Raw genomic sequence first — 18,893 nt, 5'->3', positions numbered from 1 at the left:
AGTCACAAGCATGTTGAGTAACATGAATTTACCCCATTCATTATGTTAAAATTAGTGTACAAGCGGAAATTAGCCAAAATGGTAATGTTAGCCTAAATGCAGCCAGTGGCATGTGGGCTATAACTAGCATGTTGTCTTACATTGACTTCCTCCATTCAGTGTGCTAAACATGGTTAATAAATAAACAAAATAGCTAAAAAGCTTATTTTAGGAAAAAGGCTATTGTTAATGTGGGCAGTAGTTACATTAGCAATGTTTGTGATGTTTGTGCAATGCTTTCTGATTTTTACTTTTGCAGAAGTAAAATTTATTGTTTACTTTATGGCACTTGGTTACTAGAAAACGCTCTCATCTCTTAGCAACAGATTAACAACAAATATTGTTATTGTTCAAAAAACATAAGATTTCTTCTGCTGTTTTGAAATAACGCTAGCTGGAGATAGGCACCAGCACCCCTCCCGGCCCCACTGAGGGACAAGGGTGTAAGAAAATGGATGGATGGATTGATGGATGGATGGATGTTTTGAAATACTACTTATTTTACACTAACAAGAATTGTCCTGTTGGTGAATTTTGCAGAAAAGTTAATTCTTGTTATTAGTGGTAAATTATTCTGTGTGGGGTTTTTTTATGTAGAGTAATAGGTGCCTCTCATGCATTGCATGGAAGCATTGAAAAACAGTGTAAACATTGGTGTTTATGCTATGACAAAGATGGACTTTGTTTATTACAGGTTACTTCTGAAAGTGCTTGATTTCACTCGATTTTATTTTGGGATATCTGAGTAATAAAGGCTGTACTCAAATGCACTCCAGATTTTTCAATTAAAAAATAAATAAGTAAAATGATAAGGTTATTTTGATTCCCCAATAAAATATCAAGCTTCAGTGATTTGATCTACCAATTAAACTATAATACGTAGCCAATAGGTGAAACATGACAAACTATGGCTCAGTTCAAAGGGTGTATATAACAGTATTTTGTTGACTACTCCATTGCAGTGATGGAGAAAGACTTTATAACTGCAGATTACATCAATAGGCAGGACAAATTCAGGGCATTAGGGATAATACCTACTCACTTACACTTGGTGGATAACTGAACACTGCTCCCTGAATTTGGACAAGGTTGCTTTTCTGTTCTGTTGCTTTTTCCTCTTTAGAGAGGTCAGCAGCATACCTTGTGGGTATTTACATAACTATTTGTTTGAGATTCGATTAGATTCAGAAGACTGCTTATAACATCTAATAGCAGGTAAGAAAAATTTAATGAACTCAATCAAGAGGTGCAGTTTTTAATCATGACTTCCCATTAACAGACAGATATCAGATTTTAGCATAATGCCAATTTACAATGCAGATATCATCTATCTATGCATTTGTATCTCAGTTAAATGTTTTGGTAAAACACACATACAAGTTTTTTTTCTTTTTTTTTTTTTTATTTCTCAGAGGAAAAATGGAGATCCAAAGCAACTTACCTTTGAATTAAAAAATAGTTACCCCGTAAATCTAATAAGGCATTTTGTTAACACTGGGAAAAACTACTGATAATACATGGTCAGTTATTTTTTTTAGATTGTTATAGAGACATTTTGGCAGGTTTTTTTTTTTTTATAATATTGTTTTAATATAGTTTTTTTTTTACTAGTATTGATCTGTGAGAGACATAATCCCTATTGAATGGTCCTGTCATGGTGGGGCGGGCTGTCCAAAATCAGATGTCCCCGCCCAGACTCTAATCCCATTGGTGCATCGGGATGCCAAAGCCGTCGGGGTCCTGCTGGAAGGGAGGCGGTGATTGGTCAGGCTGTGCTTACAGCTGAGCCTGTCCGTTTCACGGTGCTGGAGGACGGAGGGGGCTACAGGGGATCATTTCCATGGACCATCTGTCTCGCTGGCTGCGCTCACAACAAAGAAGGACCCAGGATGGTGTTAGTCCATGTTGGATATCTGGTTCTCCCCGTCTTCGGCTCAGTTAGAAATAGAGGTATGACTAGATTTACGTTGTTGCTGTTTTATTTGATTTCGTTTTCTCTTATCCTAACCCCCCGCCGCTACATTTTCTCGGCGTTTCCTTCCCGTTAGTATCGATAAAGATGACATAAACAGAGCTGACACCTGCTAGCTGAAAATAAGCGGTGGAGAGACAAACATTAGCCGTCCTGCTAGCTGCAGCGCCGCTTCAAATAAAACCCGGTAGGAAACGCTTTAACGCTCCTAGAGCGGAATGAAGGCGGCTAAAAGCGAAAAGAATCGGGGAGGTGTTGTTTTATGGTGGCCCGTAGGCCTGCAAATCGCAGCTGTCAGATTTTCAGGCTCGCTTTTTATCCTCGGTGCTGTTTTCTTTATCTACGTGATTTAGTCTCTGTCGCATTTTTAGCCGCTACGCTTAAGCAAGTGTAGTTCAACACGATTCAGTTCAACACGATTCAGGCCGACCCCAAGTATTTCTATCTAAAAACTAACAAATAATCAGTGTGACAGGGAGGCTATTTGCTCTTTTGTGTTGACGACGTGCGTTCATTTTTTCTGAGCTTGTGTTAATATCGCTTTTAAATGTAATTAAAACCTCACTGAGTATTTAAGGGTACTAGGATTGTTTTTTTTTCTTTCTTTCTTTTTTCTTTAAATCCTTGCTATTTCGACGAATGAAACATAAAATGAAGAAACAAACAAGCGTTCAAATCGGACTGAAATGTCCCTTAAGAAAAAGGGAAGGGGGGAGAATCACTGGTTCAATTTAAAATAAAATAAAAAACTAGAAATGTATCTCTAGAAAGTCTTGAGTTCTCTAAACGAGCAAAACTATGCCTAAAAATTATGTTGATTTGGCCAAGGGGGGAAAAATGGTGTACATTAAAAATTGTTGCTTTTAAAATGTCTAGAATCGTAAATTTAAAAACTGAAATTCTTAACAAAATTGTTGAACTGGCTTTAAAACAACTCAAATCTTCTTTTCAAATGTGTTTATTTGGCCATAAGTATTGGAGGGGTGGGGGTAACAGTTTTTTGCATTTTATGGCCAAATCAATACATACTACACACATAGATTATCAATGTCAAAACTACTCTTGGTGGGGAAAATAGGAAAGGCTTGTGCCTCTTCAATTTGTAGAATTGGTCATTTAAAAAAAAAAAAGTAGCTGCAATTTGAACGTCTTAATTTGACCATTCAAAACAGAGATATGCCTCTTAAGTGCAGCAGGCTATCTGTGTTGATTATGTAATAATAATAACAATAATAACAGTAGTAGCAGTATTATTTTGATTGTTAAAACTACATGCAGTAGCACCAATGATTTCATTGTGCTTTTATTTGTGTTCTTTTTTCCTGTTCCATAGTATCGAGGCTGGCTCTACATTCCGCATTTCTCAGACCTTTGTCCCCCTCCATTGTGTAGCTAACGATCATCTGCTGCTGTCTGCCGTAGCCTCTGCCTGTTCTCTGCATCTAGCTGTATTGTGAACCCCCTTCTTCCTCATTTCCTCTTTCCATCCGAAGAAGACATTGGCATTAAAACAGACAAACAAACAAACCGAGCTCCCACTCATACCGTATCCTTCTGTGTAACAGACTAAAGAATAACACTCTTTTTATTTTTCTGTAGGAGAAAAAAAAACAAACAGTTTGTCTTGATTTAAACTGTCATGTTGCTCTTTAGTGGATAACCCATTGTAGAGTTTACTGCAGGCTGTCATTGTGATTCTCCCATTCAGTGTGGATAGACTACATTCTGCTGTAAATTTCTGTAAAGTGGATACATTTTGATCCTCCCGGATTCGATTACAGCCAGGCTTGATCGAACTGTCTTGATTACCGTCTCCATTCTGTATTTGCCAAAAGGTGCATTGTACCAGCTGTTGTTGTAGTCGAACCAAGCAGCTGCTTTTATGCTGCTATGTGTAATCCAAATTATCGATTGGACATCGTTCTACGACACCGACGTCACAAATTAACTGAGGCTATCTCACCCCCCCCCGTCCCCGATGGTCCACTGCACCTGCTTTAAAAGCGCTGTCCAAACAGCTGGCCATAACCCCGTCCATGTGTCCAAGCCTGTGTTCCCGCTAGCCGAATTGATTTCACAGTAAATTGGCGAGATGCGGCTCTAACTCATTGTGCCATTTTTGAAAATAACCCACTATCATGCACAGCCTACCCTCCTCCTCGCCCCCTATTCCTCCTTTTCAAATCCTCCAGATCCTCCAGAATGCTATCCATTTTACAGGGATGTGTATATCCTGCACTGCTGTAGAACTCCTTTTAGAACCAAAATGTCTTTAATTTCTTATTTTTTTTATTCTTTGGTTGTGGTTTTCTACCTTTTGTTTTTGTATTAGAACCTAATGCATGTTCATTTTATACTTTTGGTTGTTTTTTTTCCACATTGAACAGCAGATTCTAATGTAATCTTTGTGTAGAGATGTCCCTGCTGTACTGAAATGTGCTGTAAGCATACACATCTACTCATTGGATGCTGCTTCTCTTCTGTTAACCCTACAGAGAGCATGGTCAGGCCTCGTCTTTGGTCTTATTTGCATGGTACTACAATAGCTTTGTAGGTTTATATAATATTATTATTACTATTATCACACAGTGCCACTCATACTAATATTTCCCAATAAAGACTGTAGTTCTCTTCTTAACCTTCAGTGTGCTTTTTGCTGATTTCCATGTGTTCCCTCCTTCCTCCCTCGCCCACTGTGCTGTCACTGAGACGGTCCTCCTCACTCTATGTATGTGCTCTCATTCCTCAGCCGTCTTTGACAGAGTCTCCTCAAAGTTGCTGACTTGGCTTATTTTTGTAGCTATGGCAACCTTTTTACCCATTTAACAAAACAAAAAAAAATAGACTGATATTTCCTTTTCTCTTGCGTCATCAACTTAAACCATTTCACTATAAAACGAAGCACTTCCTCCTTCGCATCAACTCATTGGTGTTTATTGGTGTTGAATTACTATAGGAATCTCTGTTAACTGAAAAATAAAACATGCTGCACCCTCCACAGTTATTGGTTTAAGAAATGTTCTTTCTCGTATTAAAGTTGGTTTTACGTCAAACCCGAGGTGCCAGTTGCCAAAACTAAAACTAAATTCCGACTGCACTAACCAGAGCACTCGGTATCAGTTAAAGTTTTGTTAGTGTTTAGAATATCTTTCACATTTATGTTTGTGATGGTAGGACATTCACAGAAAAGACATGCCTTCCAAAAGACTGGTTGGCATTTACACGGCGTCCATTAGTCGATACAAAGACCTGGTGACCCCAACTCTTTGCTGTGGTATTTTTTTTCTCATTGTCCTTGCGGTACATGAAAATAAACTTTATTTTCCATCCTTGATGAAAAAAATTTCAGTTGGTTTGTTTTTTATTTATTGCTCCCACTGTAAACTTAAAGTGTGAGCGAGTAGCTGTTTTCTTGTAGAAATTTACAGATTTTTGAAGGTCAAAACATGTCCTACTTTAGTAGCATTTTCATTTTGAATAGCAGCTAACGTAGATCATCTCTGCCACATCATATCCATTCCCCAAGGAATCAGGAAGTGATTAAACAAGAATACATTTTTTAAAAATCTATCAGTAAATCCATTTGATACTACGGACCATCAACAGTTGAAGTGCCTTCAGATTTGTTAATTGTTTTTTTTCCTCAAGTAATCAAAAGACATACATTCAAGGTTGATATATTTATTTTTAGTTCAGGTTTAGGTTACAAATAAATTTTAGCCCTTATCACGAGGGGGCCAATAACTGTGCCAGGTGCTGTACCTGTTCGTCTCATTTGCTTTTAAACTAGTTGGGTGTTTGCGGATACATTAATGTATTTCCCTGATTGCACAAATAAGCTGTTAAAAATGTAACATGAATTAAAATAAACAAAACAAAAAATCTCTGGCAAATTCATTATACTTAACCAAATATATTAAATGTTTTTTTCTTTTTTTGTATATACTCTGGTCATGGCAACATGTTGAATTCAATATCTAAAACAACATAATTTTTTTTTTAAACCAACTGGTTACCTTGTATTTAAAACCTCTTCCTTTAAACCTTCAAAAAGCTGTGCTTTTTGTGTAATTCTACACAATGTGTAGTAAAAAGAATAAAGAAAAAAGACCCAGTTTGGGTTGTATTGGTGCACTGTATGTCTTAATTCTGAAGTCAAATGATCCGATTTTTTTGAACTGAGGTGCTTTTCTTTCAAACTGAGCTCATCCGAGGTAATGGGGAGGAAATGGTCTACGATGCTTCGATACGGGGATTCAGCCATTATTTGCGAAAGTAAAAGAAGCAGTCAGATAAGTCAGCTTAATCACATCATCCTACTTTATTTTTGTCTGCATTATGTCAATAATGCAGGTAATGGTAGAATAAAATAGAAACATGAGTCAAACATTTAACAGTTCACTTACGGTTTTATGAAGGTGATGTCAAAGTCTGTCAAAGTCACACCCTTTGAACTCTTTCACATTTTGTCACGTTCCAACCACAAGCCTCCTATTTTAATAGGAAATTATGTGCTAAACCAGATCATCTGAACAGAAATGATAAAGTCCCGCCACATATTCCTGAGGGATGTGTTGGACCATTCCAGCACATCTATTTGATCTAAAGCACTTCATAGTGTTTTGGCTGCATGTGAAGTTTTTTGTTTCCAGGATTGCCCTGTATTTAGCTCCATCCGTCTTTTTTCCATCAGCTCTGGTCAACTTCCTTGTCCTTGCAGAAGAAAAGCGTCCCAAACCAAGATGTTGCCACCACCACATTTTACCAAGCCGAAGGTGTTATGGCTGATGTGCAGGTTTGGTTTCACCTGACAAGACTAGCTTGTTGACTTGTTGGTCTACCACATAAAATCCTAATTAAAACATCAAATTTCATGGCTGAAATCTGACAAAATGTGCAAAGGTTCAATAAGCATTATTTTTGCATGACACCTACATTTTTGCATGACACCTACATGCAAAGATGTAGATGTCATTAAAAGAAACTAATCTTTCTCATCCAACCGCCTTTGAAAATTAGCAGGACAGATCTTGCCACATTTATAAATAAACTCTTCAATCGCGAAGCAGCGAGATGCTGCTTGTCGTTTTGGAAAATAAATAAGTGAAGCATGCAGTGTGTGTACCAGCAATTTAGGAAAGCATAACCCATTACGCTGAAATTAGACCAGTTGATAAGGCTTTGTGAAATATTAAGTAACCTTTCATTTGAACCGTGGAAGTATTTCATTACACTGTCGTCACGGTCTGGCTGTGATTTTTCATCTCAAAAAGTATTTCCTCTTAAATGCACATTCTATCAAACATTAAGATACTTTAAATATGCAGCTATAAATGTAAGGAGCTCTAGAAGTTGGGGCTAATTGGTGTCTGAGTTTTACCACTGCTGCTAGTTCAGGGAGTCGGATATTATTCATGCGCAGAGACAGAAGGAGTGCCACAGCGAGATACAGCCTTGCAAGCTCGGCACATTTCTTCCCAAACTCCAGCGACAAAGAGTTTTAAATAACTCAACAGCTGTAATGCATGATGCTCCTCTGCAGTGGCCGTGCTCCAACCGTGAAACTATCCCGTGTCCTTATTTAACAAGCAGTGCAGCTGCACGACGACGCAGCTTACGCCTGTGAGTTCATCAGGTGAGCTGAGTTTTGTTTTATTGTGTGACATGATGATGAGTGGAAGAAACACAGGAGACGATTTTGTTGGGATCTGATGAGCTGCAAGCGATGGAAGCTGGAGGAGATGAGGCAGGTTCCATGTCAGCCTGCTGCAGTCTCAAGTGGGCGGGGCTTATCGGCTGTCACTCACGCAGGAAAAACCATGCTGCAGCCAGATCGTGGGGGAGGGGCCACCGGTGCTCAGGCTTTGGGATGATGAGCTGATTTTCTTAGGCTTACTGGGTTTCTGGGTGGATGGTTTGCTCTCTGCCAAAAAGAAAGAAAGAAAAAAAAAGGGATGTCTGAAAGTCAGAAATTTCACATCAGAGCAGTTCGTCCTTGCAGCTCTGCATTACGTCAGTTTCAAATATCAGCAGGTCAGGGTGTGAAAATCTGATGTTTATAATAGGTTTCAGACAGTGTGTCCACTTTTACAAGGTCAGAGGCCCCCTGCACACCGCACAGCACACTGTACAGCAGCCAGAAACCAATGTGAAATATCAGTGTTCCATTTCTGCTCTACTTCCTCAGCCAAATGTTTAGCCGCGCCTTTCTGGGTTCACTGGCTTCTCCTGTCCTGGGGCTAAATGCAGCTAAGTGAAAATGTGTAAAAAAAAAAAAAGTAAAAAAAAGACAGCAATGCTATGTATGGTTTATGTAATTAACAGCAGCTAATTAGCGTAGCTTTGTCAAAATGTCGTGGGTAAATATAATTTAAGAGCATGTTAGCTAAAAGGTTTGGCACTTTGCGAAAAGCATTCATTGAATAATTATTTCTCCTGGTTTTATAATCTACAGATCAAAGTAACGTTATGTTGCTGTCTAGGCCCCCCACCCCAATTCCCCAAAGACAAATCCTGAAAAGGGCCACCAATGACAGGCTTGGGCCCTTTATACTTCTTGTTTCCTAGCTTTTTAATAGAACTAGAGTATTTATAGCCTAAAATGGTCACAATGACAGAATTTACTAAAAGTGATTAAATGTAACAAGAAAACTATAGAGAGCAGTGACCAAACTGGAAAGTCCTTACATTAAGAAGTTTCATACCTTATTTGACATCCAAATGGTTATTCTTCCAAATATTAAATTAATATTAACAGCCTCCTCATTTGGTTCGTCAGTTCTCTGTTTGCAGTGGAGGATTGTTGGTTACAGCGCAGGCAATAACTGGTAAGCTCCATAGCGCTGAACTGGCGCATTATATACATCACGGGCAAACGTTTGCTATTGGGTAACATTTAAAATTTTAATAGAGTCTACTCATCCAGCAAATAATCGTTTCTCAGTAGCTGAGGTTTCAGACCTGCTGCATGGTCTGTGGCTACAAAAATATATGATTGAGTTAAATTTCTGGAAAAAGCTTCTACTCACTAGTTCTCTAAAAATAATTGTACTGCAAAGGAAATATCGCACATTGTGTACAATATGAATTTGGCCAAAAGAAGGTGCCAAGTTTCACTCCTTGTGAAAACGTATGAATTATGAAATCAAATGTGATCATTTTATTTCAATAATAGTATCAGCCAACAGGAGGTTGCTGGTTATTTGTATTAATCAGTGATTTAATACAGTGTATTTAATCACTGTATTTAAATACAGTGTAATAAATACACTGTATTTAATACAATGACAGTTTGCTCTTCTGCAAACTCTACTGAATTGCAGTTTGCTCTTCTGCAATTCAGAAGAGCAAACTGGTCCACGCGGTGGTCAGAACCACTATCAATGAAAACAGTCTGTAAAATAAAAAACTCCATATTACTGTTCAGCAGATTATAATTGGCTAATTGAGCATGAAGCAGTGAAAATCCAGTTGTTGTTGAAGTACGACATCATGAACAGTCCACCCTCCAAATCTCGCTGGTCCAGAAAGCCTCAGAGCTGTAACAGGAAATTGAAATAGTGGTTTCTTTTTGTTCCCACTCTCAGCTCTCTCCATCCCCAATTTATCTGAGTAGAGAGTAATTTTTATTGATTGTCTTTGATGCCATCTAATGGCTTTTCTGTCTCTCATATTAAGTGGAAATGAAGGCACGTCATTTTATAAAAAAAAATTTCCAGCATGCTCAGCTGTATCTTCTGCAGTGCCTTTTTGTTATCAGGTTCATTACAAGAAGTAAGGAGTTTAATGTTCCTTCAAACAGCTGGCACAATATAGAGCTCAAATTCTTTGGGTTAAGAAGCCCCGGTTATGAGTGCCATCTTAAAATTATTCTTTGAATAAACGGTATGCAGGCCCTGAGGAGTGTGGAAGTGGGTCTTCTGAGTCTTCTGACCCTGACGTTTCTTACTCAGCTTCAGATTTGTTTTTGCCTAGATGTCCATTATGAGGTTTCTCTCTCTGTTTAAAGGATCACAGGCCTATACGCTCTCATCGCTTGCCTTTATGTCACATAGGCGCGCACTTCAGCAGGCATCAGCACAGCCATGCTACCTCCTGCCGACATTTTCACCTGGGCGCTCCCCAGGCTCCCATCTCAGCAGAATTCCCTCTCGGACATGCCGGCCAGCCCCCGCAGGCGGGCCTGGCCGCCCACCTGCCCCCTACGCACCACCCGACTCTCACTGCCCTGCCCGCACCCCCTCAGTTTCAGGACGTGCCGGGGCCTTCATTCCTACCTCAGGCCTTACACCAGCAATACCTCATCCAGCAGCAGCTCATCGAAGCGCAGCATCGCAGGATCCTTCCCCACTCCTCCAGGTAGTGAAGGCGCCGCATGCAAGCGCACATGCGTATGCTCAGAGATTTGAATCCAAACCCTCTGAATTGCATTGCAGAAGAGCCCAGGAGCGGATTCCTCTGAATTCTCACCGGTTGCGTTCGGGTTATGAGTACTCGCCTCCCATCCACGTCCCTCAGCCAATAACGCAGCAGCCACGGTACCTGGCTGAAGGCACTGACTGGTGAGTCCCCATCTGACATTAACAGGAATCCTGTAGAGTTGAGAAATTGTCCCAGCTATTCCTCTCTGCACTCATCTGTCTGTCTGTCATATTTGCTGGCAAGAGTAATAATGCTGATTTAGCCCCATGCCTGTCTGTCTCTGCAGGGATCTCAGTGTTGACGCTGGCCTCCCTCATCAGTACCAACTCCAGCAGCTTCCGCAGCACTATCAGCATTACCTGGCCTCCCCTCGAATGCACCACTTCCCCAGGAACACGTCGTCTGCCCAAGTGGTATGCTGTGTTGTTCTCTGTTGATCACTTTTTTGATGTTATAGGTTCTGGATGCATGTAAAGAATGAGCAGTAGCCCTGCAGTCCAAGACACAACAGCAAAAGACCAAGAATAATGATCAATATGGAACTACTTGAACAACTGGGGATACAGAAACAAATCACGCAATGAAAGCGAAAGATAAGAAGCTGCAAAAGCCAATACTGGGTTTTATTTTACCCTATCATAAATAGTGAAAACCAGGGTGAATATGGTTTGATAGCCATTCACGATAAAGATTTGTTAATGATTATTTGGATAGATATTATATATTTTTTTGCCATGTCATGTCTGCCAGGGGTATCAATGACTTTCGATATAAAATGCCAAATTTTCTTGTCTCGTTATTAGAAAAACGTAAATTCTAGCTTTTCTAACTCTGGTAACATTGTTCTTCGGCCAGGTTGTTCATGAAATCAGAAATTATCCATATCCCCAGCTGCATCTGTTAGCGCTGCAAAGCCTGAATCCCTCGAGGCACGCCACTGCTGTGCGAGAAAGTTACGAGGTAAATCCTCTGAAGTGCGTAGATATGTCAGTCAACAAATCATTAACTGCTGTCTTCACTTCAACAACAAAACAATTCTCACCTCAGTGTCCTCTAAGTGTTTTCTCCGAGCGTGCCGTCATTCTCGCGAACGTCTGCTATTTGAACAGGAGCTGCTGCAGCTCGAGGATCGACTGGGAAGTGTCAGCAGAGGAGCTGTCCAAACGACCATAGAGAGATTCACCTTTCCACATAAATACAAGAAGGTACCGTGGATGGCAGGAGTTACACAGACATATTTTAAGCATTTAAGATTTTTATTGTTTTCAGATAGGTTTTACTTTTTGCCGTCTGATATGCTAACAGAGGAAGCCTCTGCAGCTAAAGATTGGGGAGGAGGAGGAGGAAACAGATGTGGATGAGAAGTGTACCATCTGTTTGTCCATGCTGGAGGATGGAGAGGATGTCAGGTGAGTGATGCTCCATAGCTGCAAAATTTATTTATTTATTTATTTATTTATTTATTTTTGTCCCTATTGAATTAAACAAAGAGAGATCAGTGGGAATGTAGTCTCGTTAGCAACTGGTTCATTAATCTTAGAATCTGGACTGGATGATGCATGCAGTGGGTACAAGTGTAAAAATGTCTGTTTGCTCAGTTTCACGGGATGATGCTTTGCTCTGAGCAGTTACTAGGCAACTACAGTAGTAGATATTGATGTTGCTGATGACGGCCAAGAAGTGATCCACCTCCTAACCCTCAATTTACACTCACAGCAAAAATCAATTACACTTTATTTCATATCAGGCTGGATATATCAGGAATAATATTAGCTTTTTCTGACTGCACCTTAAAATGAGGTAAATACAGCCACAGATGACCAACTGCTGATGAAATTAGGGGCTTGCTGCTATAAAATCAACTTTCCGATGTCTGTTTTGGCGGAAACATTAATCACAAGTAGATTCGTTCAGTTTAATTTTTGGTCTTCTCTGGGACCATGAATATCTGAAAAATACTCAAAGAATTTGCCAAATGTCAAAGTCCTCAACCTGCAGAGACAACAGATTTCTTTGGCTATTCAAAATTTTAAAAAGCAAAAGTGTGTTATCAAGCACTTGTGCTTATTTGCCGTCGTCATGCACGATGGTGGACGACTCATGACTTGGGCTTGTTTTGTAACCAGAGGAACTGTTCCCCTTGCAGTCATTGAGCAAACCAGGAGATCTTTTGTGTTTAAGTGGAAGTGAAGTTACTTTTTGTAATTTAAAGGACACACACAATGAAAATTGTAAACTTTACAGTCCTACAAGCAACATTTAAGTAGCATGTATATCTACTCCTTAAAGAACCAGTTCAGGAACAGAGTCTTATGGGGGAATGAAAGCAGAACCCCATGGGGGGGATGAAAGAGTGTTGGTTTACAGCGTGTAGAGTCCCAGCTGTCTGATAAGTGAGTGGGGAAAGATGACTCAACATAAGCTGTATCTGTGCCTGGATAAACAAATGCATCTCCTTTGGTTTTAAATGTTTTAACATCCACATAAAGGTGCTCTTTAGGAGGGTCTGTGTGACTCCATAATGTTGTCTCTTTGTCTTCCAGGCGATTGCCATGCATGCACCTCTTCCACCAGGGTTGCGTGGACCAGTGGCTGGCTACCAGCAGGAAGTGTCCAATATGCCGGGTTGACATCGAAACACAGCTGAACCCCGACAGCTGATGAGATTTGACTCCTTGTGATTCACTCAGTCTTGTGAGATTCCTCTCTCTCTTCCATCTCGGCTCAGCGGCCTTCCCCCACATGCCACAGTCCGTGCGACCCGACCCTGAAGCCTCCTTCTCCACTTGGTGGGTGCTTTGCCAAATGTCTCCAGACTTCACGCGACACAAAACCCCCTCTACTTAATGCTTTATTGAGCCAAGCCAGGACTTCACGAGAGGCCACGAAAGACTCTCTTTATATAGAAGCACATCCTCTTGGGACGCAAACGACACTGGAACACAAAACCACACACTTTCTCATGTACACAGGGTTTACTTGTAGCTTGCTGGTTGTGAGTGGGGTGTTGTTGCGGTTGTGGTGTTGTGCTGTAGGCAGCCACGGGCTGTGTAGCATGTCCTCAAAGCCATGACTTTATGTCTGCAGAGCGGTAAACACATAACCCACCAAACTCTCTACCTTCTCTAGTTTCTGTGTCTTTTTCTTACTCTGACATGATCATAAGCTTAACAGCTACTAACCGCTCTGATGCCATGTTTACCTAAAGATCTCTGTGGTCGTAGTAGAGTAGCAGTAACCAATAAGTGATACTTGGTGGACTATCGCCTTCTTGGGTCGAAGCACTAGCTAGCTGAGTGTTTTGATTCCGTCATACAGCTTTGACTTGTTGCAATACAGTTGTACCTTTTACTCTGGGTGGTGTAATCTGGTTGCCCTCTTGTGCAACCAGAACCCTGGTGACTGAGTGGTGTTGTGTCTAAAATGTAAAAAACAAAACAAAAAATAGGCAGAAAGTGTCTTTTTTTGTTTGTTTGTTTTTAGTATTTTTTTTTTTTTTAACCAAAATGCATTTTATTGAGTTAGCTTGGGTCTGCACACAAGTTTTGTGTGTGTGTGTGTGTGTGTAACTAAACTAATATGGGTCAGTGGGATGTTGAGTTTGCTTTAAGAGTTAAGAGGTTAAATACTGCAGCTGCCAGAACTCCTACAAGACATAAAACCAAAAAAAAAACAACAAAGGGATGAAATTAAAAGTTTTTATGCACTAGGCATGGACTGGTACGAGATTCTTAAGTTATGATATAATAATAAGAATGTAAAGAATTAATTGTTTCAAGACAGAAAATAAACAGTTATTCCAAATGCTGCTAAAATGTTACATTGAAAATTAGGTATCATTTTATGTATGACAATTGTTTTAGTTATTTCACCTTTTGAAGCACTGGGCTTCCTTTTGCTCAATTTTACACACTTTTGGGCATCTCAGTGAAAGGATTGAATGTTCAGCAGTTTTAAAACTGAAAATAAAATGAAATTTAAAAAAAGCCCTGGATACCAGAGACTGGCCCATGCCTCTCATGCACTGCAGAGGTAGGTGAGAGGATGTAGTTTCCCTTCTGCCTACATTGATTTTCACCTGGAATTGACCCAAACGGCAAAACAAAGTGTACTACTGACATGCATGTTTCATTGAGGTTTTTAACTGTCAGCTTGGGCAGCGCCACCTTAACTACAAGGGGTGAAAAGATTTCTGCGCATGACTTAGTTAATCTGAGCTCCGACTATATTCTCAACACTAACAAAAAGAAAAAAAGAAAAAGAAAAGATCAGTCAGCGGCTGCCTCCCCTGACTCGTAGCTCGCGTTTGTCCTGTCCCCCTTCGACGATGACGGGACTCTCTTGATGTTTACCTTATTGCCTACGAAGAGCAAGCACATATGACAATAGTTATAGCAACAAGCTGTTTTCCTTGAACTTGCATTAGATGTAGATCCATGCAGTGTTTTAGATGGGAGAGGAGCGTTTGTTTGTTTTTCTACATCCTGATCCCATGTGTTTGTGTGACAGGCCTCCCTCCGTGGTTGCTTTGCTGGTTGCTACGCTGTATTCCTAGAACACATAGGGCGTGAGGCGATGAAGGCAGCCTCGCTCTTGCAGTGCACACAGACACAAGACGACGCCACAGCAGGAAAAAAAACTAAAATATCACCTTTTTTTTTTTTCCTTGTTTCACTTCAGTCCCACAGAGCCATGTTTTAAGAATCACCTTTAGGACCCGCACCGTCCTAAGCACTGTGATAGGAAAGGATTATTAGACCTTCCAGTTCCCGTCTTGTGCACTGCGAGTGTTGACACTGCCTCCTCCTATAGTGGAGACATCTGTGATGACGTTTTCATAGTTTACACAGGGTGTTGTCAGCTGAAATGCCTTAAGTATTTAACAATCATAATTTATTACTAATTGTAGATATTGTGGGGATGTATTTAATTTTATATAAGTTTTTTTTGAAAGAGGGAGAAAGAAAGAGAGAGCGACTGAATCATAATTTATTTATTTAGAAATAACGGGGGAAAAAAACGATTACCTCATTTTTGCATTGTTGGAAATGGGAATGCTTTGCATGCAGTTGTACTTTTTGGACATTTAAAGTATATTAAAATAAAAAAAGGAAAAAAATAGCCCTGCTGTTTGATCACCACAAGCTGGCTATGCGATGTTTACGGTCCCAGACTGAGCTACTGAGCCTGCTCTCTGTCTGTCTGTCTCCCATGTGGTGCTGTGGATCTTAGTTACATTCCATTCAATGCAATCTCTCTGATCCTCCATGCTGTGTGGACAAACCGCAATGAAGTGAACTTGTCTTTTAGTTTGTGTTCTGTTTTGCACTCACCTGTTTGATATACATGGGAACCCTCTCACTGGCAAAAACAAGCAAACAAAAAAAAAAATTTTTTTTTGCTTAGACGTATTAACCTGCTTTTATTTTGTATGCTCTGCTTCTTACAGCGCACTGTCTTAATGTCTTATTGAAGCATGCTCCTTTTTGGCCACTTTTGTATTTGTCTTTGTCTTTGATTCTAGCAGTCTTGGATTCTTTTTCCAAAAAAAAAAATCTTCAAAGACATAAGCATAACAAGTGCCTCGCTTTAGGTGTACTGAGATATTTCCAAGACACTGAAACCACCAACAACAATCAGTCCATGAAGCCCCCTGTCTTATTGGTTGCATAAATAATTGAAGGAGTGGAGCTAAGACATGTGAAAGCCATTCTAATTAAAGAGACGGTTCAGATTTTGCTTTTTGGGGTTCTGTGGAGAGATTCAGAGCAGATCTTAGCCTTAGCTTAACTAGCACATAATGTTTTGCCTAATGCTAACCTCTATAGGTTAACACAAATATGAGGAGTAACTATTTACTTATTTATTAATTGCTGCACAAATACATTTCCTGCAGCCAGCTGCTTAGCAGACATGCCACTCCTGGTTTGCCAACTAAACAGTATTACCTTTCGATGAGTGACAGGAGGCAGCGCTCCTTTATTTGGCACATCATGGTTGACTTTCACAACTTGGAAAGTTTTCAAAGGCACAAAATTTGTTTTAGTTGTAAGCCAGTAAAAGATGTAACATTGTCTGGCTGCAAATAAGAGAGAAAAACTTTACTCATTTAGGGACCTTTTTCTAATATCTCATTTGAAAGACTTTCTGAGACCTTGACACACCGCAATGCCTCATAACCTCTCCAAAGAACTCCACTTCTAAAAGAAATATCAAAACTCTCTTTAAAAATTTGTAATCAGACTGTTATAAAGGCATACTTTTACAGCATTACTTTGAACATTTATTTGGACTAAGAAGAGGCATGTCTCTTCTTAGTCCAAAGAAGAGACATGGGTTTTCTAAAGGCCGCAGTGTTTTTATTTATTTTTTTTTTTAGTTAATTTTCTCGCCCTGCATGTTTTCACCCTTCTTGTTCCTTTTCACTTTCCGTCCTTCTTTTGCTCAATCTGCTCCCTTTCTTCTCGCAGTCTAAGCGAACAGACATGGATTACAAAGCACAACTTTTTTCTAAAAATGCATGTTTTCTCAGGTGCCAGTACAGTTGCGATGATTTAATAGTATATTGTGAAACTATATACAAAGAATACAAAGAGAAAACAAATTAGAATTTTTTTTCTTTTCTTTTTGTTGCTCGATTCTGAAGAACAAACGCAAAGAGAAAATAAGCCAAAATGTGCCAGTGAAAGGGCTGCCGCCATCCTTGTGTGAATTTCTGCTGTTTAGCTGTGACTGCGCAGTGTTTCCAGTATGGTTTATTTTATCTGAAAATAGAAGTATTTATCATTAATATTAAAGCAATAGCGCATTAACAGTAATGAGTGTGCTGATGAAGAAACGAGTGAGAATATTAGAGGTAAATGTTAGATTCACATGTGGTGGGATTTTGTACTTTATTTATTATTACTACTAATAATGACATAATGATTTTAAGGTTTGCATTGCTAAGCCCAAACTCTCTTATTTTCTTTTTTTTATTGTTTAATTTCATTTCATGGCTTGTATATTATCCTTTTTTATGTGCTCTTTTTGTAATAAACTGGATTAAACTGAAGCGTTTTTGTTTTGTGCAAAGTTCTTTCTCTTAGATTTTTTTCTGTCGCATCAAGGCTGAAGTAAATATGAGAATCTGAGTAATTTAAATATAAATCTTCAGCACAACATCGTCCATGAACTTTTGACTGGAGAAGAAGCTTGACATATAATCTGCTTAAATTCAATAAGTTGTTGATGGAAGATCTAACATTCCGCTTTTAGCTCAGTGGCTTACCGCTCCAGCTGCTTGTTTCTAACTGTATCGAACAGCCCAATGACATTCAGTGCCGGAAACAAACTGTTTTATGCTCCGGGAGCAGAGCGGAGTTTCAATACTTTTAAGTAGAGAAAAAGAAAATAGAGTGGATCCCAAACTATTTGTGGTGCAGTATTCGCAGATTTGTCAGATATGTACCGTATCTGACATACATTAAAGATTTTATTTTACCTGAAAAGGCTTTTTACTAAACTGTAATTGTGTTAGCCACGCTAATCGTGTTAGCCTCCGAGTACCGTGTATCAGGCCTAGGCACATACGAACATTTGCCAACAGAAATCACCCTCAAAACCAWGAATGCCCGACTTACCCAGCCTTGCAAGAATAACAGGCGTCAGTGATCTTGCCCACAGCTATATTTATGCTGAGGGGTCTGAGGATCTGCTGTGTTCCTTATCGACCGGTAGCATTTAACTGTGACGCGCACAATCTTGGAGGCATCGCGTGGCTCAAACATCTTGATGTCGTCCAAAAAAGATGACATGAACTTGTTGGTTCCCCTGYCCATTGYCGTGGCTGATATTTTTTGAAAATCCGGCAGAAATGCTACACTAATCGACTCAGAAATACTCTGCAGAGAGTCAGTCGAAATGAAATTACACATAGAAACTAAGCACCGCGAGGTTTTGTTTGTGAGACATGCAGTCACATGAGACTTTCGAGGGGCGTTTCTGGGTGGAGCTTGGTAAGGTCCATTGGCTGGCGTTTGCAAAGCAGCCAATCCTGAAGCACTGTTTATTTTCCTTGGTACTGATTGGTGGTAACCCCAAGAACAGAAATATGAGTAAGAGTCTGGATGTTAGCTTCTGCGCTAATGTTAAGATTAGCACTTTGAACTGCCTTGTTACTGAAATGTGCTATTTAAATAAATTACCTTGCCTTACCTTAAGGATTGTATTTATTCTTGTATGGTTGGAGTCCCTAAACCATGTGAAAACCCAAAGTTCACGGTAAATATAAAAACAGTGTTTTCAAACTTTTTCCCCGTTCTACTGCTCCATGTAGTCCATCCATCCTCTGATTAATTTCCATATTTAAAGCCTAACCTATGCAGAAATATCTCACATAGATGCCTGGAAGTGTTTTAAACATTGAGTAGAACGTGACTGCAGACTCTGCAACAGCTGCTTGACACTACATCTAGGAAAA

The 18,893-nt window shown here is 39.7% G+C and overlaps 1 protein-coding gene across 1 annotated transcript; it reads left to right on the top strand.

Moving 5' to 3' along the window:
* The first annotated feature begins 1,679 nt into the window (after window positions 1-1,679).
* ark2ca (arkadia (RNF111) C-terminal like ring finger ubiquitin ligase 2Ca) lies at window positions 1,680-17,486 on the top strand. The gene is made up of 8 exons (XM_008423713.2): window positions 1,680-1,989; window positions 10,066-10,369; window positions 10,447-10,572; window positions 10,719-10,845; window positions 11,288-11,392; window positions 11,542-11,637; window positions 11,738-11,841; window positions 12,976-17,486. The coding sequence occupies exons 1-8, from the start codon at window positions 1,683-1,685 to the stop codon at window positions 13,091-13,093; spliced, it is 1,287 nt and encodes a 428-aa protein (XP_008421935.1). The 5' UTR covers window positions 1,680-1,682; the 3' UTR covers window positions 13,094-17,486.
* The last annotated feature ends 1,407 nt before the right edge of the window (window positions 17,487-18,893 follow it).

The sequence above is a fragment of the Poecilia reticulata genome, linkage group LG12 (genome assembly GCF_000633615.1).
Source record: "Poecilia reticulata strain Guanapo linkage group LG12, Guppy_female_1.0+MT, whole genome shotgun sequence".
Classification (NCBI taxonomy): Eukaryota; Metazoa; Chordata; class Actinopteri; order Cyprinodontiformes; family Poeciliidae; genus Poecilia; species Poecilia reticulata.
Note: the sequence above shows the minus strand (reverse complement) of the source record. Positions and strands in the feature narration are given on the sequence as shown.